This window comes from Antechinus flavipes, chromosome 2 (genome assembly GCF_016432865.1).
Source record: "Antechinus flavipes isolate AdamAnt ecotype Samford, QLD, Australia chromosome 2, AdamAnt_v2, whole genome shotgun sequence".
NCBI lineage: Eukaryota > Metazoa > Chordata > Mammalia > Dasyuromorphia > Dasyuridae > Antechinus > Antechinus flavipes.
The window spans coordinates 317,557,844-317,579,066 of record NC_067399.1 but is presented as its reverse complement, the minus strand read 5'-3'; the positions used below and the strand labels follow the sequence as shown (position 1 = coordinate 317,579,066).

The window sequence follows — 21,223 nt, the reverse complement described above, 5'->3', positions numbered from 1 at the left end:
AAAGAGTCTCCTTTTAAAAAATAGATGACTCATACTAATGAGCCGTTAATGTTTTTTTAATCAAATTATTTTATAATCAAATAGTTTAAGTACTTAAATGATTGGTTTTCTTAATTGAATCAAACTTGTCCCCTGAAATCTTTTTCATACCTAATTTGCTTAGGCAGTCATTTCTTCACACATAATATAATTTAGCTCATCCCTGGGTGAATTTTAGCGGTTATTGAGATCTTTGCTATAGGAACTCAATAAGGAAACTTCTTACTTATATCTAAACAGTTTAGCAAGTGTTCCAAACCTCATGGCCTTAGAAAGTGGTCCAGACCTCTGAAAGTTAAGTCACTTACCAAAGGTTACACTTCCAGTATGTATCTGAAGCATGAAGATCTTCATGATCAGCTCTCTATTGCATTATGCCTCTAATCTCAGATGAATTATTTTTTAAAATAATATTTTTTGGTATCTCTTACAGCTTATTATTTAATGGTAAACATACTATTTTTGTTTTACTTAATTTTTTTTTTAAATTAGGGCAATAATTTAGGTCAGCTATGAAGGGAGGCAGCTTATTTTAAAATTATTTATTTTTAATTTGTGGGATGAAACAAGCATTTCCCTTAAATAGTATCATAAAAAATTGTAAATGCAACTTAAAATCCATTATGTACAATTTGCTATTTCATTTACATATATAATAATTTTTTTCTTTTCTTTATTTCTCTTTTTTCATGACTACCATTATTTTATAATCTCTCTTGATACTGTTAGAAATAGATTGATTTTAAAATGTCATCCTTCCTCTTTAAAAAAAAAAAACTAAGAAAAAAATCTGCTTATTTTTAGCAAATATATTATCTGATAGGCTATTTAAAGTTTATCAGATGGACTTAATGGATGGTTGGGATTAAACTGCTGACATATTACTTACTCTAAGATTTACATAGCTATTCTAACCCTGCCAAGAAATAAGTCATCATTTAAACTTAAGTAAACACTCCAAAGATTAAAATAAAAATCTTTTGCTGCAATTATTTACTCAACCTTTTCAAATGTTTACAATTGGCTCTATTATGGATAACCTTCCTGGTATGGCTCCAGTAAAATCACTCTGCCAGGAATCAAGAAGCAGGCTGCAAGAATCTTAAGATTCCTGACCTTGAAGTCAATATTAAGCTGTTACCACTAAGGGCCCAGCTGATGGGTACTAGAGGATCCTAGTCCCCAGACTGTGTAGACTAAGATTCTTTCAGAGATGGGGTGTTCAGTTTAAAGCCTATTTTAGTGCTTTTTATTCCTATGACTTTGGGCTAAAGTTCTACTAGAAAAGTGAGAGGTTCAGAAAGATTTTGTTTTCAGGTCTGGAAACATAGTTGTTCCCCCCTTCTCACCCACCCACCAATGGAAATTCTCATTGAATCTGGACAAAAGACCTTGGTTTGAGACCCATTTGTGCTATTACTTGTATGATTTTGGGCAAGTCATTTTACTCCTTATAGTTTTGGTTTATGCTTTAGAACAAGGACAAATGAAGGGTTTGGATTAGAGCAATCAATTAACAAGGTGTTTTTTGTTTGTTTTAAAATATTAATACAAGAAGTTACTATCCCTTAAGCTATCTCCTTTCATTCAATAATTATATAAAAGGAAAACAAAACCCTCCATAACAAATTTTCACGGTCCATTAAAATAAATTTCACCAGTAGGCATATGCAAAAATGCACGACTCATTTTGCATCTTAATACTATCACTTCTCTGGCAGGAGATAGAATGTCTTTTTTGAGGAACACTACAAGTTCATCTCTGACTCTGATTTCTTGGAGGAAAGTAAGGAGTAAGAAGATTAGAAAGCTATGAAAAAACCAGGTTTTGAAGGGCTTTAAAAGCCAAACAAGATTTTATATTTGATCCTGAAAGCAATAGGTAGCTGTTAGAATTTATTGAATAGGAGAAATATATCCAGATTAGTAATATATTAAGCACAGTTTTATCTTAATAGAGACTTTTAGAAGTGCCTATTCTTATTCAGTCATTTTCAGTTCCAACTCTTGACAAAAATACTAGAGTACTATAGTGGTTTGCCATTTCCTTCTCCAGCTATTTTTACAGATTTGGAAACTGAGGCAAAGGGTTAAATTATTGGCTGATAAATACCTGAGGCCAGATTTGAAACCTGCTTTATCTACTGCACCACCCAGCAGCCCCAGTGTTGCATTTTTAAAAAGAGAATAAAAAGAGAAATGTACAGAAATGCAAAGTAGATTTTAAAGAAATGGAGATAAGCTTTGGAAAAGGTACAGTTTTTCCCTGAGGGGAGGAAGAAGAGAAGGAATGTCATTGTGGTCATTCTTGGCAAATAGAAACAGTTCTAGTTTTTCTCTATTGCTTCAGGTGGCCCTGCACAGTTCATCTATAGATTTTTCTCATCATTTCACTCTCCACTGTGGCAGGGACTACAGCAATAACCACACTTTGGGAGGGGATTCATCAATAAAATACTTACTAAATGCTTATTATGTGTCCAGTGTGGTACTAGGTTCTGAGACAAAGTCTCAGGATGTGTGTAGCCCAGTAGCCCTCTTGCTTCTAAGGTCACTTTAGAGCAGGAACAATATCAAGGGACTCAGCAAGCGCTTTGCCTCCATACATATCATTTGCCTTCAACCCTTCTAATTTAGTTAATAATAATAAAAGTTTATATAAACCATGTTCCAATCACTGTGCTAAGCACTGGGGATATGCAGAAATACAAAAGCCAATCTTTTTTTTTTTTTTTTTTTTTTTTTTGTAATCTCCTAGAAGAAACAACATGTAAACAAATATATAAAAAGCAAGCTACATACAGGATAAATAGAAAATAATTAGCTGAGGGAAGACACTAGAATTAAGTGCAGTTAGTGTAGAATTCCAGTAAAAAATAGGATTTTAGCTGAATCTTAAAGCAAACCAGACTGGTCAATAGACAGAGTTAAGAAAAGATAGCCATGGAAATGACTTGAGTGGAGAGGTATTATTTAAGGAACGGTGTCATGGAATCCAAAGTATATGTGAAGTAAAGTGTAAAAAGATTGGAAAGGTAAAAGATGGACAGATTATAAAGAATTTTGAATGCTAGACAAAGCATTTTATAATCAATACTGGGATACTGAGTCAATAGAGTTTATTTATGATCCAACCTGTATTTTTAGGAAAATCACATTAGTGGTTAATTGGAGCATGGATCAGAGTACAATAAGACTTCAGGGAGACAGACTACCAGCAGGTTATTACAATAGTTCAGGTGTGAGACCATCTGGACCAGAGTGGTAGCAGTGTTAGAGAAAATAAAAGGGCTTATTTGAGAGACATTGAAAAGGTGAAATCAACAGATTTTGGCAATGGATTGGATATGGGAAGGGAGAGATTGTGAGGAATCCAGGATTTCAGTCTGAGCATCTGGGAGGATGCTGCTGCCCTGTGGAGCAATAGAGAAGATAAAGAAGGGGAGGGCTTAGCAAGAAAGATAATGAGTTCTGCTTTGAATGTATCTCTTCCACATTGCAATTTTCCCTATTGTAGTTTTGATATATTGAGGGTCAGCATAAGAAATTAGATGGGAATTTTGAGGGAGTTTCATGGAAGCCATAGATGACATACTTTCAAAGGCCAGTAGATGACAAAAAAAAGTTTAGAAATCAGAAATGCATGAAATATATAATTCATTAATCAACACATTATTGTTTGAGACCATAAATATACCCAAATTTTACAATAAGGTACTGTAAATGCCCTATAACAGAAAAAGGAAAAAAATTCAGAGTTCTCTGGTATGAAGAAAGAAGGAAAATTTTTCTATATATTTTCCAGATTATGGGGGGATAGTATATGGAATTGTGCCCCTAATCCCAGGGATGTGGAAGGGATGCTTGTTCTGAGTTTAAAATAGCTACTAGACATCTAGTTTGCATGTGTTATTGGAGGTCAACAGAGAGTGTAGGTCAGGATAAATAGATTTGAAAATTATAATATAGAGATTGCAGTTAAATCCATGGGAGTTGATGAGATCTCCAAGTATTATAGTACGGTGAAGAAAGAGAAGACAACTCAGGACAGAACCCTGAGGATACTTCTGGTTAGAAGACATGATTAGGATAAGGATCCAGGAAAAGAGACAGAGAAGGAACAATTAGACAGGTAAGAGGAGAACCAAGACAGAATGGTATCCCAAAACCTAGAGGAAAGAGAGTATCAAGGAGAAGGTCATTAATAGTGTCAAAAGCTATAGAGGGCAAAGAGAACTGAGAAAAGGTCATTGGATTTGGCAACTTAGAGATCATTAGTAACTCTGGAGAGAGCAGTTTTCGTGGAATATTAGGGTCAGAAGCCAGATTGGAAGCGGATAAGAAGAGAGAAAAATGTAGTCAGGGAGCCACTGAATTAGGTTGAGGGGGACAGTGACATGATCAAATTTATACTTTCGGGAAATCGTTTAGGCAGCTGAGTGAAGGATGATTATCCGCTTAAGGGCTCAGGATGGATTAGAATGGGAAGAAATTTGAGGTAAGAAGCCCAAGTAGGAAGCTACTGTAATATTCTAGGCTGTCTTTTCTGTGAGCCTATAACTACATGAAGAGAGATAGGATCTATCAAATTTGTGTGTTTTGGAAACTGCTACTTTTAGTGTAGTTGTTGGGGAAATAAGAAAGGATTTGTCCTAATTTCATTACTTCCTTCCACACATGGTCAAAGTAGAATCCTCATTTTTCTCTGGTCACATCTGACCTCCATGACTTTATTCATATCATTCTCTCCACTTAGTATTTCCTCTGTTGAAATGTCACCCACCAATCATCAAATCCAGGTTAACTGCTGTTATCCCAAGAACTGATTCTGCCCAGTGAGGAGGCATTCTTCACCATTCTTTGCAGCTGCTTAGTGTTTTATAGCACTTAATCTCAGAAGCACAAAATCTCAGATAAAAGTGTCTTACAGCCTACGGGAGTCCATACTTGAATAAAATTTTCTCCTCCATGAAAATGCTAATTAGTGGTCCTCCAGCCTCTGCTGAGCTCTGGTGAGGGGAAGGACAACTTTTACTTTTTTCTCCCTTTTTCCCTTCCCCCCACTCTCAGAGAATCCATTCCACTTCCACAATCCATTATATTCATTATATATTATAGCTTTGTCTACCTTCCTACTAGAGTAGGAATATCCCATAACATCTTTAATGTATCATCTTTAATCATTATATCTTTTCTTGGTGTTTTAAAAAGTATTCTATACACACTGGGCTTTTAATAAATTGTTTATTGAAATTGATGATATTAGGTATGTTTTCCTCCTCCCTTTGTCAATATGTGGTAAAACAGGATGGAGATTCTTGGATAACTGATTCTATTTATTAGAATTTTTATGAAAGGGTGCTTTCAATTTATTTACAACTGCTATAAGAAAATCCAAATAATTATCTAAGGCGTTAAGCTGTGGAGCACAACCCCATCTGGGGTCTTGTAACTGAATGTGGAGATCATAAAATTATGATTTATTAGCAGTAAATGTTTGGTTTACATATCTATTTTATATACTTATATACCCAGGATCATGTAAAAATTTCTTGGGCAAAAAGGATTGCAAGTGAAAAAAGTTTAAGAAGCCCTGATGTAAGGCAAAAGGAGGAAGAGAGGACTGAGCCCCCAGAGGCTGAAGGGTTAATTAAATTACTGTGGGACTAGGAAATGTTGACTTCCCTGATGGCTGAATTGCTAGGGCATTCTCTATCACTCAGAAATTCCTCGAATGACTTTTCATTGGTGGAAATTCCTACTTTTTTCCCAACTTGCTTATAACTGGCTGTAGGAGTGGAATGAGATAATCTAATTCCCCCCTCCTCATATGTATATGAAATTATGTTAATTTATATGTGTGTAAAGAGCAAAAATAAGAGGTGAGAGCAAAAGGACTTAGGACTCAGGCAAACTATGAGAATAATTATAATATTGTATAGTGAATCCTAGAATTTTAAAATGGAGAGGGATATTAAAGTTTCTCAGAGGAAAGTGATATCCAGTGAGGGAAAATGACAGTGATCAATCTGGGAGCCTCCTGACCAGTAGGCCTGTGTTCTTTTCAACATCCCTGTCTTATTGCCACATTTATTAGTTTCCTTATGTCTATTTTCTCATAGATACTTGGTTTCTACTTAACCTTAATTGCACCATAGAACTGATGCAATTTTCTTCAGATAAAAAGGGATAAGCCTACAGGTGAATACCAGACAAGTAGGGGACTACAGTTATCCCTTCTACATTGTAGGGATTAGGGGCATGGCACCTTCATATTCTGGAAAATTTTAATAAAATTTTTGATTCTTCCTTCATACTAGAGAAGAAGCTTGAGTTATTATGGTATTAAAAGACAAGATATGTTGATTATTACATAATACTATATGTATATTATGCATATTTTATGCATATTAAACTTTTTCTGTGCTGTCTGCTGACCTTCATATGTCACTGGAGATGTTTGCATAATTCCCATTTAATTTCTTATGCCAGTCTGTGATAGATTGAAGCAAGAATGGGAAAGTTATGATGTAGAAGGGATAAATGAATACTAGAGAGAATCTCTTATCTAGGAGGAAAAGTCCAAACTAAAGTCCCACTTTTCCTCTGTGCCAGTAGGTCATTTTAATCATTAACTGCAGCATTTGTACCATCAAAAATCAATAAATAGTCTAGACTCTTAGGGAAGGCAGTTGTATTATACAGGAAAGCTCAGATATATCTAGATTCTAATTCATGACATGGATGCAGATCCATTAAGTGCCATAATCAATGATCTTGGACTTTGTTGTTTCTGTCTTATAAAAATCTTTCATATATTCACTGAACAAATATAAATTCTTTCACAGAGCATTCAGGACTTTCCATAATTGGATTCCAATCTACCTTCCAAATCTTATTTCTTTCTCTATTGTGGGGAATAGTCATCTATTTTAGCTGACCACATTCAGGAATTCCTGTCTCTTTGATGGTGATATTTTTCCTATCTAGAATGCCCTTTCCCTCCAGGTCTATCTGCTCAATTACTATCAACCCTTCAGAAATAAATGACCATCCCTGATTTATTTATCTATTTACTTAGGCTTTTTTTTTTTTTTTTGGATTAAATATTAAAGGACATTCTTTGCCTCAATTGCTATCTAGTCTTTTTTTTTTTTTTTTTTTTTTTGCTGAGGCAATTGGGGTTAAATGACTTGCCCAGGGTCACACAGCTAGGAAGTGTTAAGTGTCTGAGATCAGATTTGAACTCAGGTCCTCCTGATTTCAGGGCTGGTGCCCTATCCACTGTGCCATCTAATTGTCCCTGCTACCTAGTCTTAATCACTGAATGGGTGTTGCCTGATCAAACTGAGACCAGTTAAAGACCTTAGCTTCAAAAAACCCAAGGTTTCCCATTACATCCAGGACCATCTCCAGTTGTCCTAATCTCTACCTTGCCCACTGGACCCAGATGGCTCTAAAAGGGAAAGGAAAGTGAACTTGCACAGTCCTCCCTCACTTAAATCTAATTCACCTGTATGTCATAGTACCAACAATACCAGCCCTTCAGAACACAATTCAAATACTCTGAAGCAAGGCATAGTGGAAAGACACAGTGGCTTAGGAGGTAGAGAACCTGGTTTCATTTTCAACATTATCATTTACTACCTGTGTGACTCTGGGCAAGTCATCTCGCTAAGATTCCTTCAACTGTAAATGAAGACAGTTAAACTAATTGACAACTCTAGATCTATAAACCTGATTTTTCACAACTATAATAGCTTACATTTATAAAGCACTTACTACGTGCCAAGAACTTCAAAACTATTATTTCATTTGATCCTCAGACATAAATGCTATAACCCCATTATTATTATTATCTCCTATTATCCCCATTTCACAGATGAGGCAATTGAAGAGATCAAATGATATATCAACTTGTCACACAGCTAAAGGTGGAATTTGAACTTAAGTCTTCATGTAACATCTAGCTTCCAGGGGATTTCCCTTTCTAAAAACTTTTCCCTTAGAATTGGTGATTCTTTTCCCCTTCACTTCTTTTATATTAGCCTTCCCCCAACTCCAGTCATTGAGAAATAGCACACACAGTCTACAATCTTTGTTTTGTTCTATTTTAATAATAGGAGGGGGAGATTTTAAGGTATGCACCATCTACAAAGTTATAGATACAGTTTCATGATAATCATTTAATATGACACAAGCTCTTTTGGGAATTTCCAGTTTCCTATCAATTTTATGTTTAGCCCTTTCCCTGAGCTGTCATTTCTTCTTGTTTATGTGAATGGTGAACATCAAATAACCCTATTTGGTTGTAGTTCACGAGTAATGGAAAGAGAGCAGAACCTGGCTTTCCTTTCCCACAGCTGCCCTCTATCTTTCTCCTTCTGGATATGTACATTTGATAGAACACAGCATGCCTTGTGTGGTCAAAAGATCGCAGCTGGAAACCTGGACTATTATAACAGCTTCCTGATAGATTTCCTGGGTTTCAAGTTCTTCCTTCTTTAATGCAGTGCCAGAATGCCAGAATGATTTTCCTAAAGCACAGGAGTGACCAATTTGCTTTCCTACTCAGTAAACTCCAGGGACTGCTTATTACTTCATTTCTTCATCTTTATACTCATGTCAAAACCTAGAGATCTCTAAAAGCTCTTCACTTTCTTCCTAGTTCTTCCATAGTGTCACCAAACCACTTGATTGATACAGAGCTCACATCTGCCAGATAGTTATGATTATATTTAAAAATTCTTAAACTTGCCTTAAGACTTAGAACTGGGAGATAACGTAAAAGTCATCCAAACCAATTCCCATCAGTTTTTGTTGCTGTTGTTCAGTTTTGTCTGACTTTTCATGACTCCATTTGGAATTTTCTTGGCAAAGATACTAGAGCCATTTCCTTCTCCAGTTTATTTTATAGAAAAAGAAACTGAGATAAACAGGGTTAAATGACTTGTTCAGAGTCACATAGCTACTATCAGAAGCCAGATTTCAATCAGGAAGATGATTTTTCCTGACTCCAGGTTCAAGACTATAGCCACTAAGCCACCTGGCTGCCTCCAAGGCAAAGTTTAAATGGCTTGCCAAGGCCACACAGTTGGTGAGTATCTGAGTAAGTATCAGATCTTCCTGACTCCAGCCCAGCATTCTGTCCATGTGTCACCTAGTTGCCAACTATGCCATTATCATCATAGCTAGAATGGATTTCCAATTAGCTGTCTTCTCCCTCAAACAGTTTACAGATAAGTAAACTGAAGCTGAGAGTAATTTCCCAAATCTGGATTACAGCTAATAAGAGGCAGCTCTGAGATTTGAATTTAGGTCCTCTGATCTTTGATTCAATATTGTTTTTCTTCCTCCACTATACTATTCTGCTGGTCTCCTTTCCAGCATCAAAAATTTTAATGTCTTATAATATTGAACCTGGATCCTATTGGGGGTTTTTTCTTGTAAAAATACTAGAGTGATTTGCCATTTCCTTCTCCAGCTCACTTTACAGATGAGGAAATTGAGGCAATGGAATAGTGTATGAAAGGGCCAACTACCAGGTGAGGATGATCTGCCCTGATGTTCTAGTTCTCCAGCATAGCACCAACACATTGTTGTGACTCTAGGCAAGTTACTTGACGCCATGGTACCCTGGAAACTCTCTAAGAGTAGTCATCACCCTTCGCTGGCAAAATGATTCCTTAAACTGAGGAAACAAACAGATAGGGGAAAGAGAAAGAGCTCCTTCACACTCATATGGCCCCTCATTAACCCACAGTTATTTAAGGAGAGGAGGAAGAAGGGAATTCTAGTATGGGTTATTAATTTCTGGAATTGTTGGAATTGAGTGCCTCAGAATTTCTTGAAAGGGAAAGGGATAAGCATTTATATAGTGTCTGCCACATTTCAGGCACTGTGTTAAATCCTTTTCACAAATATTATCTCATTTGATTTTCACAATATTCTTGGGAGGCAGGTGCTATAATCATCCCCACTTTACAGTTGAGGAAACTGAGGCAGACAGAAGTTAAGTAACTTGCCTAGATAGTTAGAATCTGAGATTGAATTTGAACTCAAGAGCTTTATAATTTTAGATCTACTTCTCTATCTGTACCCACTGTACTACCCAGTTGCCAAGAAAGCCATTATCAGCAAAGCTAGAGAGTTCTTCAAAGGTCCTCTAGACCAATTTAAAGGCCCAGAGGTCTTCTGACTTCAAATTGATCTCTGTTTAGTTCACATCTTCCATTCTTTGCAAAACCAGTGTGCTGGGACTACGGGTGGATACAAAGAGAGATAAACTTTTTTTCTTTCCTCCTAGAGTTACATAAATCTCTATAACATGGTAAGGGATAACATTGTGTGAGAAGGGGTTCCTTGCTCCCAGAGTTACACAAATCGCTATAACGTGGATAACACTGTGTGAGAAGGGGTTCCTTGCTCCCAGAATTACATAAATCGCTGTAACGTGGATAACACTGTGTGAGAAGGGGTTCCTTGCTCCCAGAGTTACATAAATCGCTGTAACGTGGATAACACTGTGTGAGAAGGGGCTCCTTGCTCCCAGAATTACATAAATCTCTGCAACATGGTAAGGGATAACACTGTGTAAGAAGGGGTTCCTTGCTCCCAGAGTTACATAAATCTCTGCAACATGGTAAGGGATAACACTGTGTAAGAAGGGGTTCCTTGCTCCCAGAATTACATAAATCTCTGCAACATGGTAAGGGATAACACTGTGTGAGAAGGGGTTCCTTGCTCCCAGAGTTACATAAATCGCTGTAACGTGGATAACACTGTGTGAGAAGGGGTTCCTTGCTCCCAGAATTACATAAATCTCTGTAACATGGTAAGGGATAACACTGTGTAAGAAGGGGTTCCTTGCTCCTAGAGTTACATAAATTACTGTAACATGGATAACACTGTGTGAGAAGAGGTTCCTTGTTCCCAGAATTACATAAATTGCTGTAACGTGGATAACACTGTGTGAGAAGGGGTTCCTTGCTCCCAGAGTTACATAAATCGCTGTAGCACAATGAGGGATAACACTGTGTGAGAAGGGTACATAGTGTCCATCCCTTCCATTTCCTGAACTCTGATCTCTATTCAAATTGAATATGGAATAAAGCCACTTCATAGTTTTTTTATGTGAATTGCTTCTGCTCATGGTGGGAGTTGAGGGACCGGGATAGGGAGCCCCGAATGGGAGCTTTCAGGAAATGAGAGGTAAGATCACCTCCATGGGTGAATCTGGGAGAAATGTCAAAAAGTGATGAGAATGGGGCTGATGATGGGAATTGGGACTCAGGGTCAGGCCATTTCTCTTTTAAAGTGAAATCTAATGCCTTTCTCTTTTAAATGGCTGTCTGGCTGCCGGCCTAAGTCTTGGCCATGGCAGGCTGGTGGGGCTGGTTTCTCTGGGGCCCCCAGCAGGAAGCAGCAAGTCTTCCATTTCCAAGGTAATGACAAATTTCCTGTCACAGGTGGTTTTCTGGTTAAAAACCGTCAGTTATCGGGCTCCCCACCCCACCCCTCAGGCTGTCGAGGACCAGGGAACCTGTTTACTGAGGAGACCTGGAGAGAAATAACATTGGAGCCTGGAGCCCCAGCGAGGAGGATGCACTAGGTGACACTTCCTGAAAGCCGGGCCAGCCCCCAGTGACTGAGAGACTGTCCGAGCTGCCATGTTCTTCCCCAAGCACCCCTCCCACCTCAAGGCCCCTCCCCTCAGCCTTAGGGGTTTGCCCAAGCCCTTCAGTGCACAGAATTTACAGTAAATGTTGCCACTGGTGGAAATTCAGAGGGGGCGAGGAAAAGGGCTAGAGAAAGGGGAAGGCCAAGACTCCTGGTCCCCGGTTCCCTTCTCACAAACAACCCCCAGTCCAGTGTCCTGTTTATCTTTTTTAGGGCTTTCGGTAAAGTGGGGATGCCCTAACTCAGAAATATGTGGGTAAATGGCCAACTCCCTATGCTGTCCTTAAAAAAACAGTGCTCCTGACCTCACCCATTCTTAATACTGCATCCTGAGGAGGTTTTATGAGAGTATGAATGGATTTAGGCTGATTCATCTATATTAATTATATTTCTTCTATTCTGTTCTGTCCTACCTTGTCATCTCCCTCCATGTCCAGAATGTATTCCCTCCTCACTTCTGCCTCTTAGAATCCTTACTTTTAATGAAATTTTAATTCAAATGCCATCTCCAATCTCCCCAGCTGCCCCATTACCTTGTATTTCTTATATGATATATATATATATATATATATATATATATAAACAAGATATGTTGCATCTCAGCTTTGGAGGCTACACTGAGCACACAATAATTTGCAAACAAAAAATCATGCACCAATATTCCCTCCACTGTAGTTTTGGCTTGTAGGTTTTCCAAGTTGAAGCATTTTCCAGCAATGCAATGAACAGCTGACTTGGATTCCAGGTATGTCCTCCTTGAAGGCATTTGACAATAAAGCTGAAAACATCATGCTAAAAAGTATGGGAGCCAAGCCATAGCCTCGTTCACCGCAGTGGTGACGAGGAAAGCTCCAAAGCGCAGTCCATTGTCCAGAACCCAAGCAAGGATGCCTGTGAAATTCACACACTGTACGGAACTGATTGTAGGACATGGGAGACACTGGCCCAGGACTGTGCCCTCCTAAGAGAAGGCGCTGTGCTCTATGATCAAAGCAGAATTAAATCAGCTCTGAGGAAAAGTAAGATGTGAGGAAAAGAAAAACCACCCCAAATGTTCCTAGGGATTATTTGTGGGTGATGTGGCAGAGCATCCTGGTCTTGGATAGGTCTGATCAGTCACAGTCATTCACACTGTGACTTGACTCTAACATAATGATGTGATTTTGGTCCTCAAGAAAGAAAGCCCACAGCTATTTAAACAGGAGCCTGCCTAAGGGGCAGACTTGTTGAACAGTCAGTTTTCACCATTGAGGAGAGCCCCAACTGGACTTGAGCCCCGACTATTCAGTTGTATCTCTCACTCTTCATGATCCCATTTTTTGAGTTTTCCTGGAAAAGATATTGGGGGACTTTGCCATATCCTTTTCTAGCTCATTTTACAGATGAGGAAACTGAGGCATGGGGTTAAATGACTTGCCCAGGGTCACTAGCCAGTAAGTGTCTGAAGTTGAATTTGAACTCAGAAAGAAGAGTTTCTTTCTGATTCCAAGCCCAAGTTTTATCCATTGTACCATCTAACTGCCTTTGATTAGTTACTTGTCTCCCCTGTAGATCCATGAGGACGAGGGTTACTTAATGCTTGTCTTTGTATCACCAATATCTAATAAACAGTACTTGCTTAATAAATGCTTGTTGATTAATTGTGACAGATAGCAAGTATTTGAGAAATTGCTGGCTGTGTGCTCATTCCTTCTACTGTAATGTCTTCATTTTAGACTTCTTTCATGTTCCTTCCATCTTCTTTTCCTTACTGATACCTGGTTTTCTCAGATAACACTATATGTCCCCTTCCTTTTTTAGAATTGGGCACATATCCCTTAACTATCTGTTCCCAGACTGGGAATCAGAATACTCATCCCTATTCTCATTGGCTATTTTCAGATCCTCTCTGTATCATCATCCATTTCTATAGTTATGATCCATTGGTAGCTGTTACTACCAACCCACATTATTTTATTCTTCTTTTCACAGTTAGTTCAATGATTGGTTAATAGTATTCATTTTCTCCCAAACTTTTGCCTCATACTAGGGAACTCAATCATACATGCTGATATTCCTTCAAATAACCTCACTTTTTAATTCCTATGACCTATTCTTCCACTCCACCTCCACTACCCCCAAGATGTCCATATCCTTGACTTTGCTTCATATTAAAGTGTTCCACTTCCTTAATCAAGAACTTAAATTCCTTTACCTGAACACAATCTCCTATTATTCCATTTCTCTCTATGCCTTTCTCCTCCCGGTCCTAGTCTTCCTTCTGGCTATAAGCTGCAATCAATCTGTCTCATTTCTTTTGCCAGGCCATTACCCTTCCTCTGGCTATTACTTCCCTACTGGGTCTCAACCCCTTAGTGAATCAGTTCATCTCTACTCTAGTATACCTTGATTCCCTAGTGCCCTTATCCAGACACCACTTTACTATTTCCAAATCCTGTGTCAGTGTTCTCAGCATCCACCTCCTTTGATTCCACTTATGCTGCTGAACATAGTTGGTGGTGGAAGTCTTGCAACCATAATGATTAGCTGTACCACAAAATTATCTTATTAATATCAAATGGACCTTCACCACAATAAGGCGATTTCCTTACTCCTTACTAATTTGTTATGGCACTTTCCCCTAGAGAAGTTGTTCCAAGTTTTCTCTCATTAAACCTCTGACAGTATCTTCCCCCACCTTCTCAGGAGAGTACCATGACTCACATAGTTTTTTTTTTTTTTTTTTTTTCAACTTTCACATTTTTTATTGAACAGTTTTATTCTGCCTTAGAATAAAAACCTTGCTTTAATGTTGTAAGGTACATTGCAGGTATATCTTGCTGCCTTATTATGGAACAAAATACCTCACTTATTCACCCAAAATTGCCTTACATCTTAACAAAACAACTGAATCTGGGCTATTCACTAAAATTCCTTTTCCCCTCCTTTTCATCAACACCTCTTTGTTGTCTTCTTACAAAACCTTTGCATTATTTCTCACAATTTGTTTTCCTCCTTCCAGTCTGATAAAGAGCTGACCTTTCTCTTTGCCAAAGCCAACACAGCTATTTAAAATCTTAAAAAAAAAAAAAAAATTTGATCCCATCTCTTCTAAGATTCTTTAAACACATTGCTTCTCTCTATTATCTCCTCCCTCTTTCTAATTATCACTCTTTCCCTATGTTCTAATTCTTTCCCTACTGCTTACAAATAAGACCATGCCTTCCCATACTTAAAAAACTCTCATAAAATCCCACCATCTCTGCTAAGTATCATTCTATATTTCTCTTTTTCTCAGACAAATCCTTGGAAAACTCACCAACATTTGGTGTCTTTACTTCCTCTCTTCACATTTTCTTCTTAAACTTTCTCCAATGTGCTTCATATCTTAACTAAAACAGCTCTTTCTAAAGTCACCAATAAATCCTAAGAATTCAATCATCTTCATGCAGATGTCTCCATATCTATATATCTATCCTCAGTCTCTCTCCTGAGCACCAGTCCTACATCACCAACTGCCTAGTAGACATTTTAAAACTGGATATATAAGACATATCTCAAACTTAACATTTCCAAAACAGAACTTCCCTCCCATAACCCACTTTTCTTCCAAATTTTTCTATTATTATTATTCCCTATTATCCTTCCCTCAGTCACTCAGACTCAAAACCTTGGGACTGAATTCTATTACTCTCTCATTTACCTCACACATATAATTGGTTGCCACATTTTATTGATTCTGTCTCCAAAATATCTCTCAAATGTGTTTCTTCCTCTCCACCATCCTCCTTTAAATCCTCACTACTTCTTTCTGAAAATAATGCAATAGTCTCTTATTTGGTCTCTGCCTTAAACTTACTCTTCCCTTTCCAATCCATTCTTCCCTTTTTTTTTTTTTTTTTTTTTTTTTTTTTTTTTTTTTTTGTTGAGGTAAGTGGGATTAAGTGACTTGCCCAAGGTCACACAGTTAGGAAGTGTTAAGATTTGAGATCAGATTTGAACTCAGGTCCTCCTGACTTCAGGGCTGGTGCGCTATCTACTACACTACTTAGCTACTAGCTCCAATCCATTCTTTACACAGCAGCCAGCTGCCAAAGTAATTTTCCTAAAATGCAAAACTGATCACATCATCTTCTTGTTCAGCAAACTTCAATGGCTCTCTGTTGCCTTGGGGACCAACTATAAACTCCTCTGATATTTAAAGCTTTTTCCAATCTGATTGCTCCCTATCTTTCTAGTCCTCTACATTACTCCTCTCCCTTCCCTTTGTGATCCAGTCTCCTCACTGTTCCTCAAACATACCTTGTTTTTGTGTCTTTGCACTAGCCATCTTCCATCCCTATAATGCATTCATTCCTAACTTTACCTCTTGGAATCACCGATTTCCTTCAGGACTCAATTCAAATGCCCCTTTCTCCATGAAGCATTTCCTGACCCTTTTCCCTAGCCACCACTACCATGGCCTTTTCTTTTCCTCATTCTGTTGGGTTTTGCTATTGTTCAGTTAGTTTACTTAGATCTGACTCTTCATGACCTTTGGTTTTCTTGGCAAAGATACTGATGTTATAGGAAAAGACAAACTTTGGGTCAATGTGTTGTCATAGACAGTCAGAATTGTGCAAATGATTGTGGATTCTCCCCTTTGGAGATTATCTGTGGCAATTTAAAAATGCCAGTTTGTCCTCTAACAATCAACTTTAAAAGACTTCTGACTCACCAACCTCTGATACCAGTTGATTGGTGTTAAAAGAATTTGTTGAGCTATTTTTCAGTAGTGTCTGACTCTTCGTGACCCAATTTAGGGGTTTCTTGGCAGTGATACTGGAGTGGTTTGCCACTTCCTCTGACAGTTAAGGAAACGGAGGCAAACAGGGTTAAATGACTTATCCAGGGTCACACAGCTAGCTAGTATGTGTCTGAGACCAGAATTGAACTCAGAGAGATCTTCCTAATTCCAGACTCTGCATTCTCTCCACTGAGCCATCTAAGTTGCTAAAAAATACAATTTCCTTTAATGATGACCTAAGCAACATCTTACTGAATTCATCCAACATATATTAAGTGGCTACTATTTATAAGTTTTGGTAGATTTTGCTTATACAAACAACTACAATAAAGACTATCCTTTCAAAGGGTTTACAGGCTGAGGTAGGAGCTGGAGGTGTAGAGAACAAAAAATGTATACCCAGCTATTTTAGATGAAGTCATGGATACCTGTGAAGAGATTCAAGCAAAGTATGATAAAACACTAAAGGAGAGAACACTTTTCTGAGGGTGAGGTGGGGAGTCAGCAAAGGCTTGTAACGTCTGTTCCTTCAGACTTTTAAGACAGACAAAAAGAAAGAAAGAAGATAAGGGAAAGAAATGCATGGAGGGGGCAGGAGGACAAAAAGAGAGACAGAGAAAGAAATAGCTCACATTTATAGAATACTTTTAAAAGTTTTTATTTCTTTTATTTTTAATTTATGGAATAAAACAAGTATTTCTGTAAAGTAGCATTAAAAAAATACACATGAAACTGTCGATCTATATGTATTACTTACTATTCCTGTTAAATATAGAATAAAGTTATCCTGTAGATTTCTTTATTTTTCCTCCCCTCCTCAATATGACTACCATTAGATTATATATCCATGTGTATGTGTGGATGTGGATGTGTGTTCACATGTGTGTGTATATAAAATCATTTTATACTTACTTCTATTTACCTATTCTTTCTCTGGATGCAGATAGCGTCTTCCTTCATATGTCTTTATACTTAATTTGAGTATTTATAATCATCAAAAGGACTTAGTAGCTCAAAACAATCTTGAAACAATCCTGCTGTTACTATATACGATGTTCTCTTGGTTCTGCTCATTTCATTCTTCATTATTTCATGCAAATCTATCCATCACTTTCTACAATGAGCTCATCGTTCTTTATAGTCCAGTAGTATTCCATCACGATCATATGCCGCAACTTCTTCAGCTATTCCCTAATTGTTGAGCACCCACCCCAATTTCCAGTTCTTTGCCACTACACAAGAGAGCTTCTATAAACATTTTAGAATATATAGGTCCTTTTCCAATTTGCCTAATAATCAAGGGAACAGACCTACTAGTGATATTGTTGTGTCAAGGGGTATAGGCAGTTAACTCTTTGGACATAATTCAATATCCTTTTGTCAGAAAGGTTTTCAGCATCATAATAACTCTGTGATATAAGTTGTGGCAATCTTACTATTCCCATTTTACAAGTGAAGCAACTGAGGGTCAGAGATGTGAAGTAATTTGCTTTTCTGTTAAATATGGCTTTAAATTTTAACGACTCGAGCCCAGTGCTTTTTCCATTTCATGATCACAGTCTCTGGTTCTTCATATGAATTTCTAATTTAGCTCCTCTGTTCCAACTATCCCCTGGCTTCTCCATTAACTTCTTGCCTCCCATTGAACACAAAAGAATTAACTTTGTGTCCTGGTCTTTCAATCCACAGGAGAGTGAAGATCTAGAGAAACAAAATGCAGCTCTCCGCAAGGAGATCAAGCAATTGACAGAAGAAATGAAATATTTCACCTCCGTTTTGAGCAGCCATGAACCCCTGTGCTCCATCTTGGCCACCACATCCCCATCACCCCCTGAAGTGGTCTATGGAGCCCACGCCTTCCACCAGCCCCATGTCAGCTCCCCACGATTCCAGCCTTGATCCTACCACCATGGAAGGAGCATTAGAGACTCCACTATTCAATTGCAGAGATTCTTCCCTAGGATTTCCAGTGGGAGAGTCCACAGAACACACAAAGTTCTGGTGAAGGGAAAATGAACTGTTTTTGCAATGGCAGCCTCGTTCATCTCCTGCTGAATTCTCTCCTCTCTCTAGAAAAAAGGAGGTGGAGAATGGGGTATAGAAGACAGGAATGACTGATGGGTGCCAACATGGAACACCAGATGTGTGCCCAACACAGTGCATATCTATACCTTCCTCTGGAGATATGACCCATGACAACCGTATTGCCAGATCTGAGACAATAGCACAGAGATTTATTTTTCTAAATAAAAGTTAAAAGAAGTGAATTTCAAAAAGGATAAACCCTTTTGATTTTCTGATCACAAAGTTTCTTCTCAAATAGACTAAGTTCCGTTCACTTCTGATATTGTATCCCCCAATGATTTCTGATGTGTATAGCAGGTGCTTGAATAATGCTTATTGATTGATTGATCTACTCCACTTTCAAGAGAACATTCTCATCTTGGCAAATAGCTGTTACTCAATCAGGAATTCATTACTGAAATTAATGTAGGTTTTCTAGTGGTTCCCAGCCTTTAGGATTGGGACATTGTATTCTCACGGGGGACACGCAAATCTAATAAGCAAACAAGCAATGTACTGATTGAATAAATGTCACACACACACACACACACATCACACACTCAGCACAGATATATAATATACATTTAACAAATACAAGGTATCTGAAAAATCTTAGTGCAAAAGTGTTAAGCTACAAAGCCTCCAAACTACACTAAGACTTTTGAGATGCCCTGTATATTATTCATATATTACATTTTTACCTGTGTAGGTACATGTCATTTCAAAGAGTCCAGGATCATATGTGAACATTCCTTCCATCCATTCAGATCACAACTCATCCGTATGCCTCGTTATCCTATTTGAGTCTTGGTTGGTGTTTTCCCATAAAATCTCCCCACAAGTCCTTGGTAGTGAATCTACCAAATATGTTATTTCATAGGAACCCCAGCAACACTGAGACTGTCAATATGCAGTCCCTCACTTTCTCTATGTAACAGGCCCATCTCCTTTCTGGACCACACATCTTCTGATTATTACCTCTTAGGTCACTTTTTGTTCCTAGAGTACATAGATGTCCACTGGAAATATTAAGCCTCTGTAATATTAAATGCCTCTCCATTGTACTTCGGATTGGTTGAAGCTTTTAGTTTTAAAGTTTCTGGTGCATGAGATCATTCTTAATTGATAAGAACAATGGTAAAGATAATGGACTGTAATAATTAGCATCAAGCAAGGAAGAAAATGAACATCCATGATTGCCAAAGGTGTTCATCACTATTATTATAATGACTGACACTTATATAATAGTTTAATGTTTACAAAATATTTCTCATACTTCACCAGACCTCTAAGAAAGGTAGATAGGGGCCAAAAGGTTTTATTATAACCATTTTACAGGTGTAGAAGTCATGTTATAACTGTCCAAGTAGGGTATACAAGTATAACTCTAAATAGTTATGTTAGTAGAATCAGAGATAGATTCAAACTCAAATTCCTCCTGATTCCAAGTCAAGACTGCTTTCCAATATTCTAATTATCTCTTGATCCATCATAGAAAATATCTTCTTATATTCCAGATGGGAAAGAGATTCTCTAAAGGTGGTGAGATCCTCCAGGTGCTACTGAAAATTGTATCAGTAATTGTATCAGGTCCTAAGTTCTAGAATTTCAAGACCTCCTCAATTATTCTTACATAATTACTCAAAAGAGATTGGTTTAATAATCCCTACAAGGAATTAGTATTTTTCAAATGTGTGCAAATGCTTTTTTGAATAATAAAATACAAATGAGTTTAAAAGTATTCTTTGAATTCATGGTATATTTTTGTCATGATGTATTTTCTCAATATTAGCAGTAATAATAATAATAATTTTACTTATCTAGCACTTTGGAGTTCACAAAACACAAAGGTCTTAGTACCAATTTTAAGCTTTAATAAACTATATAATAAAGCTTAAGATTGTACTGACTTTTGGGATATCCTATATATTTTAATTTGATCCTCACAACAACTCTGAGGAGTAAGTGCTATAATTATCATTATTCCCCATTTTGCAAATGAGGAAACTGAGAGAGGGATTAAGGGGAATTGTCCAACATTAAGTTTTTGAGTTGGAATTTGAGTCCATGTCTTCCTGACCTTAACACTTAATCCACTAACACAGGTTTATTTAGGTGGCACAGTAAATGGAACACCTTCCCTAAAGTTAGGAAGACTTATCTTTCCAAGTTCAGATCCAAACTCAGATACTTCCTAGCTGTGTGACCCTGGACACTGAATCCTGCTCGCCTTATCATTTTCCTTACCTGTCAAATAAGCTGGAGAAGGAAATGATAAACCACTCCAGTATCTTTGCTAAGAACATCCCAAATGGAGTCATGAAAAACAACCAAACAACAACCATCACTCATACAACCATTATCTTGGGGAAGTCTTGGGGAACATTAAAAAAGGAACTTCCTACTCTAAAAGGTTGAAAAGCAATGTTTTAATGCTTGATGGCATGTGACTTTTTTCCCCAAATACAATATTGTTCTACTTTGGGTTTAGACTTGTCTGAAAATTAATTTTACATGTATATTTCCAGCCTTCTTTCTGAATCTTCATTTATTTTCTTTTTCTTTTGCCACACATATAAATTTCCTCAGCAACTCAGAATCACAGGATCTTACCTGGAAAGAATTTCAGTCAACAAACATTTATTAAGGATCTACTATGTGCACTATAATGCAGTC

The 21,223-nt window shown here is 37.5% G+C and overlaps 1 protein-coding gene across 1 annotated transcript in view; it reads left to right on the top strand.

Moving 5' to 3' along the window:
* Nucleotides 1–20,288, top strand: part of BATF (basic leucine zipper ATF-like transcription factor) — a 40,662-nt gene extending 20,374 nt beyond the window's left edge. Inside the window, exon 3 of the mRNA XM_051977574.1 lies at nt 18,173–20,288. Within this exon, the coding sequence (XP_051833534.1) occupies nt 18,173–18,382 (210 nt within the window). The 3' untranslated portion in view covers nt 18,383–20,288. The remainder of the gene's footprint in view (nt 1–18,172) is intronic.
* Nucleotides 20,289–21,223: the final 935 nt, after the last annotated feature.